Source organism: Dendropsophus ebraccatus, chromosome 1 (assembly GCF_027789765.1).
Source record: "Dendropsophus ebraccatus isolate aDenEbr1 chromosome 1, aDenEbr1.pat, whole genome shotgun sequence".
Classification (NCBI taxonomy): Eukaryota; Metazoa; Chordata; class Amphibia; order Anura; family Hylidae; genus Dendropsophus; species Dendropsophus ebraccatus.
Window position 1 is genome coordinate 117,070,820 of NC_091454.1, and position 20,164 is coordinate 117,090,983.

At 42.0% G+C, this 20,164-nt stretch overlaps 2 protein-coding genes across 3 annotated transcripts in view; both read right to left on the reverse strand.

The window, feature by feature from the left end:
• Positions 1 to 1,982, reverse strand: part of ABCD2 (ATP binding cassette subfamily D member 2) — an 89,016-nt gene extending 87,034 nt beyond the window's left edge. The window contains exon 1 of the mRNA XM_069956122.1: positions 1,938 to 1,982. Within this exon, the coding sequence (XP_069812223.1) occupies positions 1,938 to 1,958 (21 nt within the window). The 5' untranslated portion in view covers positions 1,959 to 1,982. The remainder of the gene's footprint in view (positions 1 to 1,937) is intronic.
• Positions 1,983 to 10,734: 8,752 nt separating this feature from the next.
• SLC2A13 (solute carrier family 2 member 13) overlaps positions 10,735 to 20,164 on the reverse strand; it is a 163,907-nt gene continuing 154,477 nt past the window's right edge. Inside the window, exons 10-11 of one of the 2 annotated variants that reach the window (XM_069977256.1) lie at positions 11,935 to 12,088; positions 10,735 to 11,848 (exon numbers count right to left, since the gene is read on the reverse strand). In XM_069977256.1, the coding sequence (XP_069833357.1) occupies positions 11,830 to 11,848; positions 11,935 to 12,088 (173 nt within the window). In that variant the 3' untranslated portion in view covers positions 10,735 to 11,829. Of the gene's footprint in view, positions 12,089 to 20,164 lie in introns of both variants that reach the window. The other variant, XM_069977253.1, reaches the window with a different exon arrangement.

Sequence of the window (20,164 nt, forward strand, 5' to 3'; positions counted from 1 at the left end):
GTGAAGGTGTGACAAATTGTACACAATTACAGCCTAGCCTGTCAGGACCCCACAATGACATAACGGTGTGCCGATGGACTACAGCAGAGGTGTAGCTAGGCTCTCCTGCACCCGGGGCAAGGATTCAATTTGGTTCCCCCCCCTTGTGTGCACATTAAGCACAGGGGGCCCAGGTTGTCCCTTCACTGCTGGTATATAACATATATATATATATATATATTTTTTTTTAATAAAGTTTAGATAAGCGATTGTTTAGATGAGCCATTCGCTCATTTCTACTGGCAGCACTAGTGTGGTGTACACAATATGGGATACATAATGTCATATTGACTGTGTACCTGGAATGTTTTTATGAAGAATGATTGTCAGGCAGCTTTGGGCTCAATCAGCATTTTTTAAAGTACTTCCATTTTTCCCATTTAAAATTTGGTCCCTAAGTACCTTAACAGAGGCGCCGTTGTCTCCGCTCCCTGCTGTCTGTACCTAAGGAGGTGCCGTTGTCTCCGCTCCCTGCTGTCTGTACCTGAGGAGTCGCCGTTGTCTCCGCTCCCTGCTGTCTGTACCTGAGGAGGTGCCGTTGTCTCTGCTCCCTGCTGTCTGTGAATTAGGAGGCAAAGCTTCCTGATCTATCTCCAGTGTGACATCCAGTGTAATGTGATTCTATGGTGCCGTCTCCTAATGCACAGGTATGAACTCGAACATTCACGAACTTGCCGCATTAGATTGCTGATGCCTTCCCGATCCGTGGGGAAGAAGGAGAATCCCCGAGTACCGTCTGGAATTCCGGGATTCAGCCTATTACCTATGCTTAATCTAATCTAATGCGGCAGGTTCGTGAATGTTCGAGTTCGATCGAACCTAGGATTTCCCGAGGTTCGATCAACTCCACTTAGCAGCGGAGACCACAGCAGTAAAACCTCCAGTAAGGTATTACATCACCAAATTCTAAATAGAAATAATAATTTCTTTCTTCCTCCTCCATAGTGCAGTGTACATACAGGACCTGCGGTGACATCATAGTCACATTGTCAAGGTCCTTCTCTACCTACACAGTAACTTTGCTGTACTGTCTCCTGGCTGCTGTTTAGCCCTGATTTGTACAAAATCTTGGTAAAAACGCCATGATTTTGCACAAATTATAGTTAAACAGCAGCCAGGAGACAGTACAGTATGGGAAATACCTCTTTTGATCAGGTTAAAATAGTCTCCTGCCTCCCCACACTGACAGGGCAGGACGCTTCCAGGCTGCCTTATTCACTGTGATCCTTCTCTCTCTGCTCCCTGTGATGGCGCCCCCCCTGGTCTCTGCGCCCAGCTGCCCCCTTCCCTACGGCCCTGGACTACAGGGGGAGCAAACCCTGAAGATACAGCGGTCAGTACTGACCATGGTATCTACAAGGTTAAATTGCTGCAACCGGAGTGTCCTCTGGTGTTGGCAGATGCAGTGGCAGCTGACTTTCAATGATCATGACAGCTATATCTGTTATTGTACACAAACGTCTGTTTCTGTATTGATCCGAGTATCTACTATACACCTGCTAGCTGGCAGCAGACAAACTAATGAGTCGCCTCTGCACTGCCCATCCATTTACAAGTTTTTCCATATCTCTATGCAGAGTGAGAAAACTGTCAATCACTGGCCAGTGGCTGGGGCACAGGCAGAAGCAGTGACTCTTAGCAGACAGTGCGCTGCCAGCTAGTGTATGTAGATTTTTCCAGTCTACACAATGTATTTATATAAAACACCAACTGCTGGAATCATAACTTAGTTGACAGGTTTGCTTGAAAACAATGATAAAAATGTATGACAGGAAAGAGAGAGTCAGGTAACATTTGAAAATAGAATCCTCTTTTTTGATACAAAAACATCTTATAGCAAAAACTCAAAATATCATGTAAAATAACAAGGGCACGAGGAGAGGTAAGTGCCTACTTACAATCACCTTGACTGCCGTCATGCTGGCTCTCCTGGTGTAGTTTTTGGTCTGGCCCATGGGGTGTGCACACATTCCAAATCTGTCCTCCACATCTCCAGGTTCTTCACTATACATGAAAGACTGCTCATCTGTGTCTGAGCAACATTGTGGTTTTCCATAGGGAAAGTGTTCTAAATCCTGTGTTTGACTTGTGCCTGACTGCTGTGTATCATACTTTTTCTCCTCTGCTTGACCCGAATAGTTGCCCTGAACAGTCTGCCAAGACCCCTCTGCCTGTTTCAGACTGCGCTGTCTGCTGTCTACACATGACCCATGCTTGCACCAGAACTTGGCCTGGCCTTATCTCTTCATCCCTTACAGTTGTCTGCTGGGCCAGCCGCTGAGACTACTCTTGTAAAGTGATGGACAAGTTTATTAGCTGAGGACAACCCAGACAAGGAAACAAAGTGAGCAAGCTTGGAGAATTTGTCCAGTACTACACAGATAATGGTATTGTCAGCAGAATGTGGGAGGTCCATAATTAAATCAATTGCAGTGTGTTGCCAGCAGTGCTGTGGAGTCTGTAAGCCGCAGCTCCGACTCCTGAATTTTATCAGGACCGACTCCAGACTCTTGCTCCTTCATAAATGGCCAGTCATATACCAGGGGAGTTATTTATCACACTGGCTCAGCAGCTTCTCCCTAATGTCCTACATGATCCTGGGGCGACTTCTGAGGGAATGAGGAAAGATATAAGTCAGATTCTCCTGTGTTTGCCGTGGATGCAGCCAGCCTCCATGTCCTGAACAACTCACAACTAGACTAGATGGAGCAGGTGGTCTTTTCCTGCTGACAGTCTTCTATGTTTTTAACTAAATATTCACCATACACACAGAAACACTGCTAACAATGCAAAATACTTGTAATATAGATGTCAGCCATAGTGATACAGAGAGGGTCACACATAGTGATATAGAGGGGTCACTGTGGGTGTGGGGGCACGCCATAACGCACATACACACAGCCTGCTGCAGCTATAGCACACACACAGCCTGCTGCAGCCATAGCACACACACAGCCCGCTGCAGCCATAGCGCACGCACACAGCTACAGCCATAGCGTACGCACACACAGCCCGCTGCAGCCATAGCGCACGCACACACACAGCCTGATGCAGCCATAGCACACACACACAGCCTGCTGCAGCCATAGTATACACACACAAGCAGCCTGCCGCAGCCATAGCTCACACACAGCCCGCTACAGCCATAGCATACACACACAGCCTGCTGCAGCCATAGCATACACACACACTGCTGTAGCCATAGTATACACACACACGCAGCCTGCCGCAGCCATAGCACACACACAGCCTGCTGCAGCCATAGCACACACACAGCCTGCTGCAGCCATAGCGCACACACAGCCTGCTGCAGCCATAGCATACACACACAGCCTGCTGCAGCCATAGCATACACACACAGCCTGCTGCAGCCATAGCATACACACACAGCCTGCTGCAGCCATAGCATACACACACGCAGCCTGCCGCAGCCATAGTACACACACAGCCTGCTGCAGCCATAGCGCACACACAGCCTGCTGCGGCCATAGCGCACACACAGCCTGCTGCAGCCATAGCACACACACAGCCTGCTGCAGCCATAGCGCACACAGCCTGCTGCAGCCATAGCATACACACACAGCCTGCTGCAGCCATAGCACACACACACACACAGCCTGCTGCAGCCATAGCACACACAAACACACCTGCAGCCATAGAACACTGAAGAAAAACACCACATTGAGGACAGAGGTTACTGCTTCACTACTTATGTCTTCTTCTCCTCCTCCTCTATATTACACAGGATATCTTCATATTACACTGCTGCTCATATACAATCATCCAGCATCCAGGGAGAGAACAGCACAGATCTTCCCCCACACAATGGACTCTTCCAGCTCAGAAACAAAACTGCCAAATAGTGACTGATAACTTTTCCCCGACCACCCTTATCTAATAGGACCAGTGTACTATTAGAATGTTGCTCATAATATATATTGATGAGCAAAACTTCAAAAAATTCATATCAAAACTCAATTTCAAATTGTTCTAAGATTTTTTTTTAAAGCTGTACATTTTTTCCGACTCCGACTCCAGCCAAAACTAGTTCCGACTCCGACTCCACAGCCCTGGTTGCCAGAAGGTGTTTGGAACAAGCAGATGGTGCAAAAGACCAGCAGGTTTGGATCCTGGGTTTTTTTTGCAATAAGTTATTTGGTAAAATAAAAGGTGCCATTTTGCAAAATTGTCTTATGCAAAATAAGCCCTTGTAAAACTGTCAATGAGAAAATAAAAAAGTATAGATCTGAGAGGGCAAGGAGGTAAACCAAAGCAAATCAGGAAAAACTTGCTGTGATAGAAAGAGGTTAAAGAAGTTTATACCCAAATTTTTGATTAAAAGATTGAGATACCTATGCAACTTGCTTAGCGCAGAATCCTATGTCAGACTAATCTTAAAAGGGGTGTTCTGTTCAAACATAACTTTTCATATGTTGCTGCCAATGGGGAGACTAAAAATTCCTTCCATACTGCTTATTATCTATTTAGTTTCCTTCCCCCAGATTTGAGCTGCTGATTTCTGCTAAAGACACAAAAAAACTATGTGAGCCTTTTTTCTCCATCTCCCCCTCCTCCCCCCTTCAGCTGATGGAAAAAACTCCCTGGCCGGCTTTATCTGCAACTTTGTAATGCTCAGAGGGTAATCTGAGGTCAAGCTGCTAATAAACTCACTGGGGGAGATTTATCAAACATGGTGTAAAGTGAAACTGGCTCAGTTGCCCCTAGCAACCAATCAGATTCCACCTTTCATTTCTCACAGACTCTTTGGAAAATGAAAGGTGGAATCTGATTGGTTGCTAGGGGCAACTGGGCCAGTTTCACTTTACACCATGTTTGATAAATCTCCCCCACTGTGATTATCCCTCCCAACATTTCAAAGTTGCCACAAAGTTACAGATAGAGGCTTGCTGTCTCAGAAGGAAGGGGAAGACAGAAAGAAAGGCTCACACACAGTTTCTTGACTCTTCAGCAGAAAGCAGCAGCTCAGAACTGGGCAAAGGAGACTGAATAGATAATAAGTATACAATGAATTAGTCTCACTATGGGCAGCAACATATGAAAAGCTATGTTTGATCGGACTACCCTTCAAGAATGTGACTACCTCACATTAGGCTTATCTCACTCCAGTAAGATTATTTCATCTGTCCATCCTGCCCATGTTGTTATTATGCATTTTGCTATGTGTTATTGGACTGCCCATCACTGAGTAATTCTTTGGAGGAGTAATCAAACTAATTTCCAACATTCTAGATTCTCATTCTAGATACTGTTTACTTTGCCTTTTGGATACTGAACATTGCAAACACTGTCAGTGCATCTTTATATAAGAGCTTTGTTTTTCACCATGCTAGAGGCTGGGGTGCATCTGCTTTTACTTTAAGCTCTGGAAATATCCTTGCATAGTATGTGACACAGGATCGCAACGCATCACTTTCTTTTACATGTATACATAAATTTATAATATAACTATTTGATTGTGAATTACATTCCATTCTAACATTTGCTTCCTTTGTATTGTATTTTTTTTCTGGACATTTGCCTGCTAGTACCTTTAGGATGTTCACACAACGTACATTTTATTAAAAAAAACGACCATTGTTTTCAATTAAAGCAACGGCCATTCTTTTCATAGTGAAATGTGTTGCATTGAAGTCATTGCAAACAACAACCGTTGTTCACACAATGTATAGAACAACGGCCGTTGAAATGATTGACATGTCAATTACTTTTGTCCCTTGTGCATTGATTTCATTGCAATTTTCAATGCAACAACAGCTGTTATTTGACACTTAATACAACAGCCTTTCTTTTCAGTGCCCTATCTGTACGTTGTGTGAACATACAGTAGCCTACTAGTGCACTGTTACCTCTTGAGCAATCAGAATAACTAAAAATATGCATAGCCGTGCCATAAATTTTATGCTCTGTTGATTTTCTATGATCTAAAGAGAACACTTAGGGAGACATTTAAGTCCGGTGTTTTTTGTGTCGGGCTTAAAAATGTCCCAGCAATGCCGAGGCTGTGAGGATTTAAGTAGAGGTGCAATGCCTCTACATAAATCCTGTGCGCATCGGAGCCCCTCCATGTGCACAAAGTAGAACCTACGCCTGATTAGAGCTGGAATAGGTTTCACTGACATTTTTCCAGTGGAAAAATGTTAAATGTGGAGCACGCAAAGGCTGCAGCCCCCATTCTGCTCCCTCCCCGTCTCTCTGGCTCAAGAGGTGCAGATGGGCCATCTGGGCCAAGAAAAGACGTTTTAGCCTTATAAAAAATGTCCCCTAAATGTATCAATGCAATGTGCCCTAAAAGACTGAAGAAATATTTTATAGATTGTGCACACAAAATAAAATACAATGCGGTTTCTATGAAGATAATTTCTTTATTAACTAATATACTTTAATATTGTTCATACACCATTGACACTTTAATACAAAACACCACAGTGCTTATAATTAGCACATACTGTAAAAAATAAAACTTTCTAAGTAAAACATACAGTAGAAGCAGAAAAATCTCTCTTTTTCTCTGACAGTTTTGTAGTAATTTACCCTGAAGTACACAAACTGTTTATGAAAACAACACACAGTCAGAGTTTACTTTGCTGACATTGTAACACTGCCACAACCTAGTTCACTTAAGGAGGTTTACAATACTGTACACAAGGCTATTAAAATGTTTATAAAACAGACAATATATTACATTAATTTGTAACTTTCAGAAGTTAGGAATAACACTGCAGCTACATATTCTTGATAAATTGTATCCGAAAAATACAGATTTGCCATAAAGCACACATTGTGAATTCTCTGCTTCTGGCCTGGTACAGTACATGAACATTCATTAAATAAAAAATTATTAAATTACGTCTTTAAGAACTATAAATAGTTAATTTGTTTAAATACAATATATGTACTGTTTCCCCTACCAGCATGACATGAAAGATGTAATATAAATGTTCAAACATTTTTACAGATTGTCTCACTTTCAGCTACTGTATATAAAAGTGAAGTTTTGATAAATTATTTGTGCTCTCACAATGTTTAGTATATTATTGTTTTAGAATTTACACAATGTTCCCTTAAAGGAGTTATACCTATCTGGAACACTTATGGGGAGAGAAGAGCACATGGAAAACATGGATACAGCCATAGCACCACTGCCCCCTCTGGCTTTTTTCAAGCTTAAGCCTGCAAGCTATGCTGTTTACCTAATTCACAGAGTTACATAAAGAGTGTAATTTGCAGGCTGTCTGGGCAACTCCCACCAAAGCCAATGGGAATTATGCAAATTGTGTAACCCGCCAGCTTTGGCTGTTTTCGGCTTCCCAACCACCTCTAGCCAACAGGCCTAGGGGGGGCTGGGAAGACCTTGATCAGAAAAATAGGTGTGGGTTGCAGATGTGGGACCTGCATCTTAGGGACACTTGTGGCACATTCTGTGGATATGCCATAAGTGTCCCAGATAGGAATACCCCTTTAAATCAATGCATAATAATGGTATTTTACTTTCAAAATAAACTTGCCACTATACAAGTTAAAGAAAAAAAAAAGAAGAACACTGAAATGAAATTTGCATACAGAGAATTTGGTATTTGATCATATTTGGTTTAATAATAGTAGTTTTTTTTCCTCAGCTTTCACTTTGGTTGGCAAAGTTTTACATGTAGATTCACTTTTAAGAAAACTACATACATTATGGGTAAAACCAGAAGCCTTGACTCTATTCATTGTGTGGTGATTGTGCTGGGTTACTGCACCCCTTTACTCCAACATAGTTCCAGTAAAAAGTAAAGCACACCTCTCCTTCATGCAGCTCTGTTAAAAAAGGTTAGGGTCAGATTATTTATTACCTAAGTAATAAGACAAAACAAAAATTATAAAAATTTGGTATCACTGTAATTGTACAGGGGGGAGGGAACACAAAAAAACTGAAAATTATTTCTCTCTTCTGCGCAATACGTTAGTTGGTAAAATGAAACAAATAACTTGTCCAACAAAAAATAAACCCTCATACATCTGTGAATCAAAAAACTAAAACAAAACCCCAGTATAGATCTGAGAGGTAAAACAAAGTAAAGGCCCTATTCTACGGAACGATTATCGTCCGTATTCGGCCGATATCGGCCGCTACGGACGATAATCGTCCCGTGGAATAGAGTGCAACGATCAGCCGACATCGTTCATGTCGGCTGATCGTTGCAGTCGCTTGTTTTTCAACATGTTGAAAAACAAGCGACTGATATAGCAGTGATCTGCTGCCGGCGCTCCGTTGAATAGGAGCATCTGCAGCAGACGCTGCTATATCCTATGGGCTGCCCGGATGATCAGCGATCACCCGGGCAGCCCCCCCGCCGCCCCTCCCGCACTCACCCGCTTGATGCAGCCGCGTTAAATAGCGGCGGCAGCGAGCGGGGAACGAGGAGCAAACGAGCGCTGACAGCGCTCGTTTGCTCCTCTAAACGACCCGTGTAATAGGCCCTTAAGCGAAAAAAGTTGCCGTGATGGAAAAAGGTTAAAGTTTACACCCAAATTTTTGATTAAAAGATTAAGATACCCACTTAACTTGCATAATGTTTTGTTTGACTTGATCTTAAGAATACGATTCCCACTCATTAGGCCTATCTCACTCCAATGAGACTATTGACTCTCTCTATGCTGCCAATGTTGCTATTATGCAGGTGCTGATTTTTGCCATGTGTTATTGGACTGCCCATCACTGAGTAATTTTTAGGGAAGAGTAATAGAACTATTTTCTAACATTCTAGATAAACTCTAGATACTGTTGGATACTGAACATTAGGAATACTGTCAATGAATCTTTATATAAGAACTTTTCACCCACAAAGCTAAAGCTCTTAACCCTTTAAGGACATGGCCCATTTTCGTTTTTACGTTTTCGGTTTTTCCTCCTTGTGTTTAAAAGGTCATAGCACTTGCATTTTTCCACCTAGAAACCCACATGACCCCTTATTTCTTGCGTCACTAATTGTACTTTGCAATTACAGGCTGAATTTTTGCATAAAGTACACTGCGAAACCAGAAAAAAATTCAAAGTGTGGTGAAATTGAAAAAAAAAACGCATTTCTTTTATTTGGGGGAAATGTGTTTTTACGCCATTCGCCCTGGGGTAAAACTGACTTGTTATGCATGTTCCTCAAGTCGTTACGATTAAAACGATATGTAACATGTATAACTTATATTGTATCTGATGGCCTGTAAAAAATTCAAACCGTTGTTAACCAATATACATTCCTTAAAATCGCTCCATTCCCAGGCTTATAGTGCTTTTATCCTTTGGTCTATGGGGCTGTGCGAGGTGTCATTTTTTGCGCCATGATGTGATCTTTCTATCGGTACCTTGATTGCGCATATACGACTTTTTGATCGCTTTTTATTACATTTTTTCTGGATTTGATGCGACCAAAAATGCGCAATTTTGCACTTTGGGATTTTTTTGCGCTGACGCCGTTTACCGTACGAGATCAGGAATGTGATTAATTAATAGTTCGGGCGATTACGCACGCGGCGATACCAAACATGTTTATTTATTTATTTATTTGTTTACTTTTATTTAAAACCTGGGGAAAGGGGGGTGATTCAGACTTTTATTAGGGGAGGGGGATTTTTACTATTAACAACACGTTTTGTTTTTTTTTTACACATATACTAGAAGCCCCCCTGGGGGACTTCTAGTATATACACCTTGATCTCTCATAGAGATCTCTGCAGCATAGATATGCTGCAGAGATCCATGAGATCGGCACTCGTTTGCTTTCGGCTGCTGCAGCCGGAAACAAACGAGTGCCGAGCCGAGGACGGCGCCATCTTGGACGCGTCCCCGGCCGGCATCAGTAACGGAGATCGCTCCTCCGGGACAAGGTCCCGGAGGAGCGATCTCCCCCACTAGACACCAGGGAAACGTTGCCTCCGGTAATCGGAGGCAGCTGTCAACTTTGACAGCTGCCTCCGATTAGCTAATTAGCGGGCACGGCGATCGGACCGTGCCCGCTAATAGCGGCGGTCCCGGGCTACACGCGGCACCCGGGATCGCGGCACTTCAAAGCGGGGCCGCCGCGCGGCCCCGCTTTGAAGTGCTAATGAGGACATAGGACGTACCGGTACGTCCTATGTCCTTAAGAGGTTAAAGGGGTAGTCCTGTAAATAATTTTTATGCATAGTCTGCCCAGACATTACATTCCTTTCTCCCCCTGCCACTGCCGCTCTCAGAACTTGGTCCTACTGAAGGTACATGGCATGTACACTATTGGGGCAACACTGTTTTGACGTGCTCATGTTTGGATAGTTTTTCGCTTGAAAAGGTTGGGTGGCTTGAAATTTGCATGCTGGTTCAAGAAATTTACTAAGCAAATTGATGTATGTCTGGCCCCAATTTTAAAGACAAAAAAGGTGATAAAATTATAGAAAAAAAATGGAGAGTTGACATCAAAATCCTAACAACTTAAACTGACATCGTAGTAAAAATTCTACTGAATTGAACTCACTTGTTGGAGGGGAGTATGTGACACACTCCCACCCCCATCCCAGCCCGGATCGTTTCGTCAGTGAACTCTCTGCATTATCAAACACGTATCGGGGACTACGCGTTGGATAAGAAATGAAAGCCTGTTCGCTCTGGAGTGTCACATACTCCCCTTCAACAAGTGAGTTCAATCCAGTAGATTTTTTACTACGATGTCAGCTTAAGTTTTTATAATTTTGATGTTTTTTTTTAAATATTTTTATCGCTTATATTTCTGCCGGAGGATCCAGGTGTCAATTCGGAAGGGTAGCAGCGGATTTTCTTTTCCATTATCTCTGGGCGTTGTCATACAGGGAGTTTTGATAAGTTCACCACTCACCAAGTGTACTCACTGATTTGGTCATAAATCATAAATCGGCTGGCATGTTGGAGACTCTACAATTGATAGTAAATTCTATTCCACATTAGTAGATGTAGACTAGAAACTATTTGAGTTTACCTGGGCTCAAAAAAATGCAACCTTGACTGTTGTGAAAGAGTCTAAAAGGAATCAAATCAGGTCTATACCAGGTACCGAGCTGTAGACACAGGCAGATAGGTAATAGGGAGATATAACAAATGATCTTTGCTGATGGCCATTTGCAGAGTTTTCCTTGGAAGCTGAAAAGCCACAGAAGTGATGCTGAGTCACAGCATGCATGCCTCCTCCCCCACCTCTACCTGGCCTTGACTAACTGAAATACAGGTCTGAGCCTTCAATTTCAATGTTTTAATTGTGCTTTTTTATTTGTTGGTCATTTGACACATACTTGGAATGTTACTAGGTACAGATATCACATTTAAATATTTGTATTGGAATGTTACATTAAGATATAATAAATATATAAAAATTTCCTGCTAAACGCTGTTTATATATTTAGAGATCGTCAAGTCTAATTTGTGCAATGTTTTAGTGCATTTTTCATTTGATCACATGCATTTCAGTGGAAGAGATTCAATCCCATTCATGGCATAAACGAAAGGAAGACTTAAAATAAGTATTAGTTTGATTTTCTGATAACTTACAGATCATTTATCTGTATATTTTATAAATACACTTTATAAGAAACACAATGTAGGGATGAATGCATTCATAGGAACACAATAATAACAAACAAGCAGAAACTATTACTGTATTTCAATTACTGGATTGTCCATCGAAATCAGTAACAAACAGGATTTCAGTAGGTTCATTTTGAACTGTTGAGAGAACCAGACCAGAAGCAGGACTGTGAGGTCACCTATAGCTGTCCTTCTCCAGAAGGCTTTTAAATGATTAGTATGCATCTGCCAAGGAAAATTATTCCACATCAGAAGCATCATTGTCAGACAAATGATAATTACTTCCCTTTACGCGAATATATTCTATATACCTCCCCTCATCAGATTCAGAGGCACCACATGTACAAAGTCTGTTTTCAAATAAAGATTCAATTTCCTCCAGCTTCTTTCCTTTAGTCTCTGGTAGACATCCATAAATAAATACGAGTCCAACAGAAGCAAAGCCTGCATACAGGAAGAATGCTCCTGTAAAATAAAATTAAACATAGTAAATAATGAGCGTGGAGTGCACACATCACACTTGCACCTTAGGAATAATACATCACAGCAATAAAGCAAGCTATACAAAAAGTAGTTACATTACAATGATGACCTTCTTATAAGTTGTTTCTTAAAATACTATCTACAGTTTAAAGTGAAGATTGTTGGCAGAAAAAGAGCACTTTGTCCATGTAGTCTGCCCTTTTAGCATCTCCTTTCTTATTATGTTAGGATAGACATATGTTTATCCCAGGCATGTTTAACCCCCTCCCACCGCTGCACAGTAAATTAACATTGCTGCATCCTATGCCTGAGGTTGCAGCAACGTTAATTTACGATCCCTGGATGAGAAAGGCACAGAAGCTGTGCCTTTGTCGTCCGCAGTCGGTCCCGGCTGTCAGTGATTGCCACGGATCTGCCGAAACAGAGCATCTGTAGGGTTTTAGTCAGAGAATTTTCCCTCTCCAAAGGGAGAATTCTCTGTCAGTCAACAATCAGGACTCCGCAATGTGATCCATGGACACCGGAAGCCTCAGGCTAGCCTCCTGGCTATGGCAGGGAAGGAAGGGAAGGCCGTCAAGCTGCCACTAGCTCTGCCCCCTCCTTTCTCTCCCCTGCCACTGTTATGATCCCATAATTTGATGTCCAAAAAGACCTGGGCATTGATGCATCAAGGTCCCAGAGCCGTGAAAGGGTTAAATTCTGTTACTGTAGATTTACCAACCACATCTGCTGGAAGTTTGTTCCAAGCATCTACCACTCTTTAAGTAAAATATTTTCTCATGTTGTTTCTGATTTTCTCCCCCAACTAATCTATTACTGTGTCCTCTTGTTCTTGTGTTCAGATTTTTATTAAAAACACTTCCCTCTTGAACAATATTTAGTACATATTTAAAGGTTTTCCCTTCTTTCCTTCAGACTATAAAGATTTAGCTCCTTAAGTTTTTCCTGATATGTTTTATGCATCACACCCTCCACCATATTTGTAGCCCGTCTCTGGACCCTTTCTATTTTATCAATATCTTTAGGTGGGCTTATTTGCACACTACAGCATGCAGACTGCTTTAAAGCGATGTAAAAGTTTGTAAACATGTATAGGTCACATTCTGTAGAAATTCTGTATGTGATTTTAACACAATGAATTTGGTCAAAAATAGACATAGTCATTTGTTTATAGAGGAAAATAATTCAATACCATAAATCAGTGGGTGAAAAAGCACGTGAACTCTTAAGATTAGCAGATAATTTAATGGTGAAATTGGAGTTGTGAGTTTTCAATCAATTGGATGACAATTAGGAGTGAGTAAGCAACTTACTTTAAAGAATAGGTACTTATCAAAGTCTGATCTTCAACATCAGATATGCATGCTTACCAGGATTCAATGCTCCTTGTTATGCAACAGTTCAGTCAGTATAATGTCACTGTGTGGTTACAGAGGTTTTGGTGCTGTGTGACAGGAGAGCTGACCATACAGTGCAAGCACCCCCAGGATTCTCTGCTACTGAAGGGAGACACCTATTGGCCATATGTATAATGTTGATTTAAACATAGAAAACTTAAAAAAAAAATTGAGTATATTGCAAAATTTGCTTGATTTGATTACTTAAAAAAGAAGTGCCACAAGTGGTACAGAGATGAAGAGGATTACTCTACGGGCAGGATCTACACATGGGGAAACAGGACTGGCAATATAACCTCCGCAAGGACTGTGACCAGGAGGGGTGGACGCAAACACCAACAGCAAATCTGATACCCAAATTCAGCAACGAAAAGAAAACAACAAATAAACCGTGATATAACTGATATACCTGAGATAACTGCATACCACAGCACTGCGGACAATACTTTTTTGTTGTTATTGTTGTACATGTGCATTCAATTTCTTCATTTCTTTTGAAGGGCAGGGGGGGCATTGAACAGAGGAGAGGGGCATTGTTGACATCACTTCTGTTGAGCCACTGTTAATACTTTTAAGTCTACCATATCAATATTACTGTTCAGCTTATATACATGGCCAATGCCAGGACATCTTTTTTGTATCAACCACTTGCCATACCAGAAACGGGATAACCGGATGGTGACTCTCCGACCAACATAACTCTCCCTGGTATATAGTATGCTGCTGTCCACTGGAGTTTTGCCCCAAATGGGTAATTCATCTATTTGATAAAGGTACACCATTGGCTTAGTGTTTCTTTACTGTTGGCAGTGGATATGTTTGAGTTTATACAGCCCTAGATATAAGTGCAGCAGGTAACATCTCATACTCTATGTACCTTGATTTAGATTATTTGTAATATCAGATCCTTCAGGTGATTGTTTGAACTATTATTCATGCTGGTCTTTATGGACTATGTGTTCCTATAGATGGCGCTATACAGTTGGTAAGCGATGTGACCCCATCTATTTATTTATCTTTGTTTTATAATCGAAATGCTGTTTGAACACTGCATACTGATTTATATATCTGATTTATATATCTGAAGTGTAAAAATCTCTTGGGGTGGGGGCACTATATTTACATGAACATTATATGGTCAACTTGTACACCCATATTACTTGGCCCAAACACAAGATTTTAAAAATTAACTTTTCAAAGAGGCTTAGCAACTGTTTGTGGTTTGTTTACCATTTCACCTCACATTAGTATTCCAAGTGCATTGAACATATTACTGCAAGTTCTGAGTGTTAGAATATGACAATTTTAACAGTTTAAAGTAGTAAGTGTTAAAATAGTAAAATTTAGCAATGATATGTAAATTTGGTATTGTTGTTATTGTTCTGACTCAGATTAAAACTAAAGGGGTTATCCACTCAATACATGTAAAATACATGTTGAATCACCCCCCTCCTGTAAATTAATTCCATAAAAAAACAATCAAATGAAAATTGGCTGTGTTGTTTCTATGGAATAGTGAAAATATATATATATATAGATGTAATATTTCCTTATTTCTACAAGAATGCTATACATACAGATAAATACTATATGGACATGTATTAAAACCCTAGTGGCCCTAGTAGATAGGGATAGACGGGGAAAAGTTGTCAGTCACTAATTGGTTAGTTTGTTTTTGAGCTGAAGAGCCCATTGTGTGGGGAAAGATCTGTGCTGTTCTGTTCCTGGATGCTTGTGTATGTGCAGCAGTGTAATATGAAGATATCCTGTGTAATATAGAGAAGAAGGAGGAAAAGAAGCCATAAGTAGTGTAGCAGTAACCTCTGTCCTCAATGTGTTGTTTTCTCTCTGGGAGAAGATTGTGTATTTTATTTAGTGTGCTATGGCTGCAGTGTATGCATATGCTATAGCTGCAGCAGGCTGTCTGTGTGTGCACGCTTGCTATGGCTGCAGCAGGCTGAATGCATGTGTGCACTATGGCTGCAGCAGGCTGAAAGTGTGTGTGCGCTATGGCTGTAGCAGGCTGAATGTGTGTGTGTGTGTGTGTGTGTGTGCGCGCGCTGCATCTACGTGGCTGTGTGGCTGCATCTACTTGGTTGTGCACTCCACCCATCCCGCCCAGGTGGTGTAATTACTTTTGCTGGTATAAGATGGATCTTGCATGCCCAGAGCATAGGTGTATTATACGCCATGGAGAGGTTATAGTACAGTGTAGGATCTGCCCCGAGCATGAGGCCACCTTATCGGTGGGGTGGTTTACAATGTTTGCAAATGGTAACCAAGAGCCTTATTATTTTTGTGGGAATTTTTTTTAGCAGTTGGGGGTCTGCTTTTAACTATTTTCATGTCTGTAGTGGGGTGGTATCTTTCCATTGCGGTGAGCCGTTGCATTTTTCTGTGTTTTTGTGTGCTAAGGCTGCAGCAGGCTGTGTGTGGGGGCTATGGCTGCAGCAGGCTGAATGTGTGTGGGCTATGGCTGCAGCAGGCTGTGTGTGCGTGCTTTGCCTATATCAGTAATAAAGCACCGATGCTAGTAGATAGGGATGGTTGGGGGGAAAGTTGTTGGTCACTATTTGGCAGTTTGTTTTTGAGCTGAAGAGCCCATTGTGTGGGGGAAGATCTGTGCTCTTCTCTTCCTGGATGCTGGATGATTGTATATGAGCAAAAAAGTAATATGAAGATATTGTGTGTAATATAGAGAAGAAGGAGGAGGAGAAGCCATAAGTAGTGCAGCAGTAACCTCTGTTCTTAATGTGATGTTTTCTCTCTGGGAGAATATTGTGTGTTTTCTTTAGTGTGCTACGGCTGCAGCAGGCTGTGTGTGTGTGTGCACGCACGCTTGCTATGGCTGCAGCAGGCTGAATGTGTGCGTGCTATGGCTGCAGCAGGCTGTGTGTGTGTGCTATGGCTGCAGCAGGCTGTGTGTGTGTGCTATGGCTGCAGCAGGCTGTTTGTGTGTGTGTGGGCTATGGCTGCAGCAGGCTGAATGTGTGTGGGCTATGGCTGCAGCAGGCTGTGTGTATGTATGTGCACGCTATGGCTGCAGCAGGCTGAATGTGTGTGTGCTATGGCTGCAGCAGGCTGTGTGTGTGTGTGTGCGCTATGGCTGCAGCAGGCTGTGTGTGTGTGCGCTATGGCTGCAGCAGGCTGTGTATGTGTGGGCTATGGCTGCAGCAGGCTGTGTGTGCTATGGCTGCAGCAGGCTGTGTGTGTGTGGGCTATGGCTGCAGCAGGCTGTGTGTGTGTGGGCCATGGCTGCAGCAGGCTGTGTGTGTTTGAGAGAGAGAACTTAAAGAGCTATTCTGAGCAATAGTGAAAAATCCAGGGAGGACAGGGGGTGGTGGAATCAATCCTATTTACCCGCCCCCATAGTGCAGGGTCATGGTTCCCTTGCGGGGCTCCCAATCCCGAGATGTCACGACCTCACTCAGTAATGCTTGCTCAGCCAATTAGAGATTGAGGCGGGACACAGCTGCGGTCTCTGGCTGAGCAAGGAGTTCCTGTATATTTCTTTGTTTATGGTAAAAATCTAGTTAGACACATAGATTGTCATCAGAAAAAGACCACCTGGTCCATCTAGTGTAGTTTTGAGTTGTTCAGGACCTGATGGTTGGGGACTAGCTGTATCCACTGCACACACACAGGAGAATCTGCTTTATATCTTTCCTTATTCACTCAAAAGTTGCCCCAGGATTGTGTAGGACATTAGAAAGAAGCTGCTGAGCCAGTTTTACTTTACACTAGTTAACACTGGTGTCATTTGTGAAGCCTGATAAAATTCAGGAGTCAGAGTTTAGGTCAGAGCTACAGCTTACCGAATCCACAGCCCTGCCTTCCACTTTCAATGAGACATTGAACTGTGTTCGCTATAGATTGTGGTGCTTAATGCTGCGTTTACACGGAACGATTATAGAGCGAATTTGCACGATAACGATGGAATTTGAACAATAATCGTACGTGTAAACGCAGCGACAGTCAACGATTGATCTTTCAGCAGGTTCTCAAATCGTTGATCATTCGCAAAAAATTCACAGATCGTTCCATGTGAACAGTCATTCGCCGATTCAACCAATGTGTGAGATAGGCTTAAGCGATCGCAAAAGGATCGCAAAACGAATTTCCGTACGATATATCGTACCGTCTAAATGCTGATCGTTATGAAAAAAAAAACGTTACTCCGACATCGTTAATCGTACGATCGGGCGAATGTAAACGTAGCTTAAGGGTGTAAGGACATGCAGCAGTGTGAATGCTGCTGCCTTTCATTTTGTATGACTCCTGGGACACTAATGTGTCCCAGTACAATACATCAGCAGTAAGAACATGTTTAGCTGTATGGCTGATGTGAAGTGGTTAAAGTATAATGTATTGCCCATTCTTTCACAAATGTTTGTAAAAGTGACTGCATGGATGCTTGATTTTATAGCAGTTCAACAGAGCAAGTGTGCCGAAGCTTTGCTGGGTGAGAGACACATTTGTTCTCGTGAACTGGATTACATGTTGGACTAAGGGTATGTTCTCACTATGGAATACGCACAGAAATTTCAAGCAGAGGCTGTGCGGCAGACTCCGCTTGAAGTTCCGCCTGTCCCACTGACTTTCTCAAGCTCAATCTGTGGTCCGCCCAAAGAATTGAGGCAGATCTTCAAACGGGGTCTGCAGTGCACCCTCCTTTTGAAATTTCCACACGTAATATGTAGTGTAAACATACCCTTAATCTTATTTTGTGGAGCACCACCTGAAGCATCAGGTTATACTATTTAGTCAGTGACTAATAAAGTCAGTAGTGTCACAGTTAGAAATAAGCGAATCTACAGTAGGAAAGAAGCAAAGCACTTTATTCCTGTCTGCATTCTGCTCTTCAGGTTGCGGGCTTTGACGTCTGCTCCACTCCCTGTCACTCCTCCCCAATTGCTGGGAAAGGATGCATCCAGTCTTGGAAAATTGTGAGAAGTTTTCCAGCATTGTGGGAGGAGTGAGGGAGAGCGGAGCAGACTTCAACATCTGCAGCCTGATAAGCTTAATGCAGATAGGAAAGAAGCGGATAGCTTCATTTCTACTGTAGATTCGCTTATCTCTAATCACAATTTGTGTTGTGGCTTGATTTTATACACCTGTGGCAATGTGACAAAATAGAATGCCTGAATTCAGTGATTAAGGTGTGTCCCAATACTTTTTCCAAATAGTGTAACACCTCCCATTAAAAAGGACCTTGCTTTGTGTAGAAATGCCTCTTGTACAAGTGACATTACACAGAACTAGGAACCTTCAACACGTTCAGCAGTTTTACAGTTTGATGCTTCATTAAAGCAGTGCCTGGAAATCTTAGGTAATTACTGTAAGTATTATTGTGATCAAACACAGATGTTCATATTACTTATCTATTTATTGCAATGAAGGGTAAGCTAAACTGCCTATGAAAAATCATACAGCAAGAAAGAAGTGGTTTAAAGCAGTAAACATGTATGGTTTACCAGCAGGAATGATGCTACTTTGGTACTCTTTTAATAATACTTCCTTTATTAATATAGCACCAACATATCAGACAAGGTTGTACAGAGCCTGTCATTACTAAAAATCGGTCCCTGACCCTTTGGGGGCACATAATCTAAACCCCAAACTAACTTGTTAATATGTTTTTGGAGTGTAGGAAGAAACCTGACTACAAAAGAAGACCTACTAAAACACAGGGAGGACATACTATAGTATAATTATAAAGAATGGTGCAACTGTAAGCCAGATGTCCAGTGGTTGGAGCATTCCTGACTATTACATATTTGGCACTTCATGAGTGCTGTGTATAAATTATGTGAAGCAGCACATAATACCTTATCTGTCTCCTTTCCTGATTTTTGAGCCTGCTACTTTCTGCTGAAGACACAAAAGTCTTTGCTCTCAACCCCTTCCTTCCCCCCTCCCTTCTGAGACAGCTCATGTAAACAGCTCCCTGGCCAGCTGATTCTACACTGTTTCTTCTCTCTGTACAGCCAGGAGGGTTAATCACAGTATGGTCACAAGTAACTTGACCTCAGACTACACTTCAGGCTTCACACAGTTAATAAACAGGCAACCAGGGATGTTGTTTACATCAGCAGTCTGGAAATGAGGAGTAGGGGGTTGAGAGCAGAGACGCAGAAAGAGATTTTTGTGTTTTCATTAGAAAGCAGCAGCCATGAAAATCAGAGAAGGAGACAGATAAGGTAATGGTATGTATGTAATGAATTGTTAGTCTCCAGGAGGGGATGATTCAACTTTTACTTAACCGAATAACCCTTTTAAAAGGGAATCTGTCTGTACCAAGCCCTTTATGAGGTGCTCACAGTGTGCTGTAGTTGCCAGCATGGTACCTTTTGGTAATTCTATTGTGGAGTGGATTATGCACAATCTCTGCTGTTGTAATGAAGAGTCAAAGAGTCAGCATTTGTGCCGCACTCTGGTGCGCCTCACCAGTGCTTTCTCCTCCCACTTTTTTTTTATGAAAAAACTCTGCTGCTCACTCACGCTGTCATTCCCCTGATGGACATGAGATGTTGTTTTATTTTTTTTTTCATCATTGTATCATTTATAAAAGTTTCAAAAAACAATTTCAAACCAGGTCCATATTAGTTGTATTTGTTTCTGCATCATTGAAAAAAAATTATATATCTAGATATATATATAA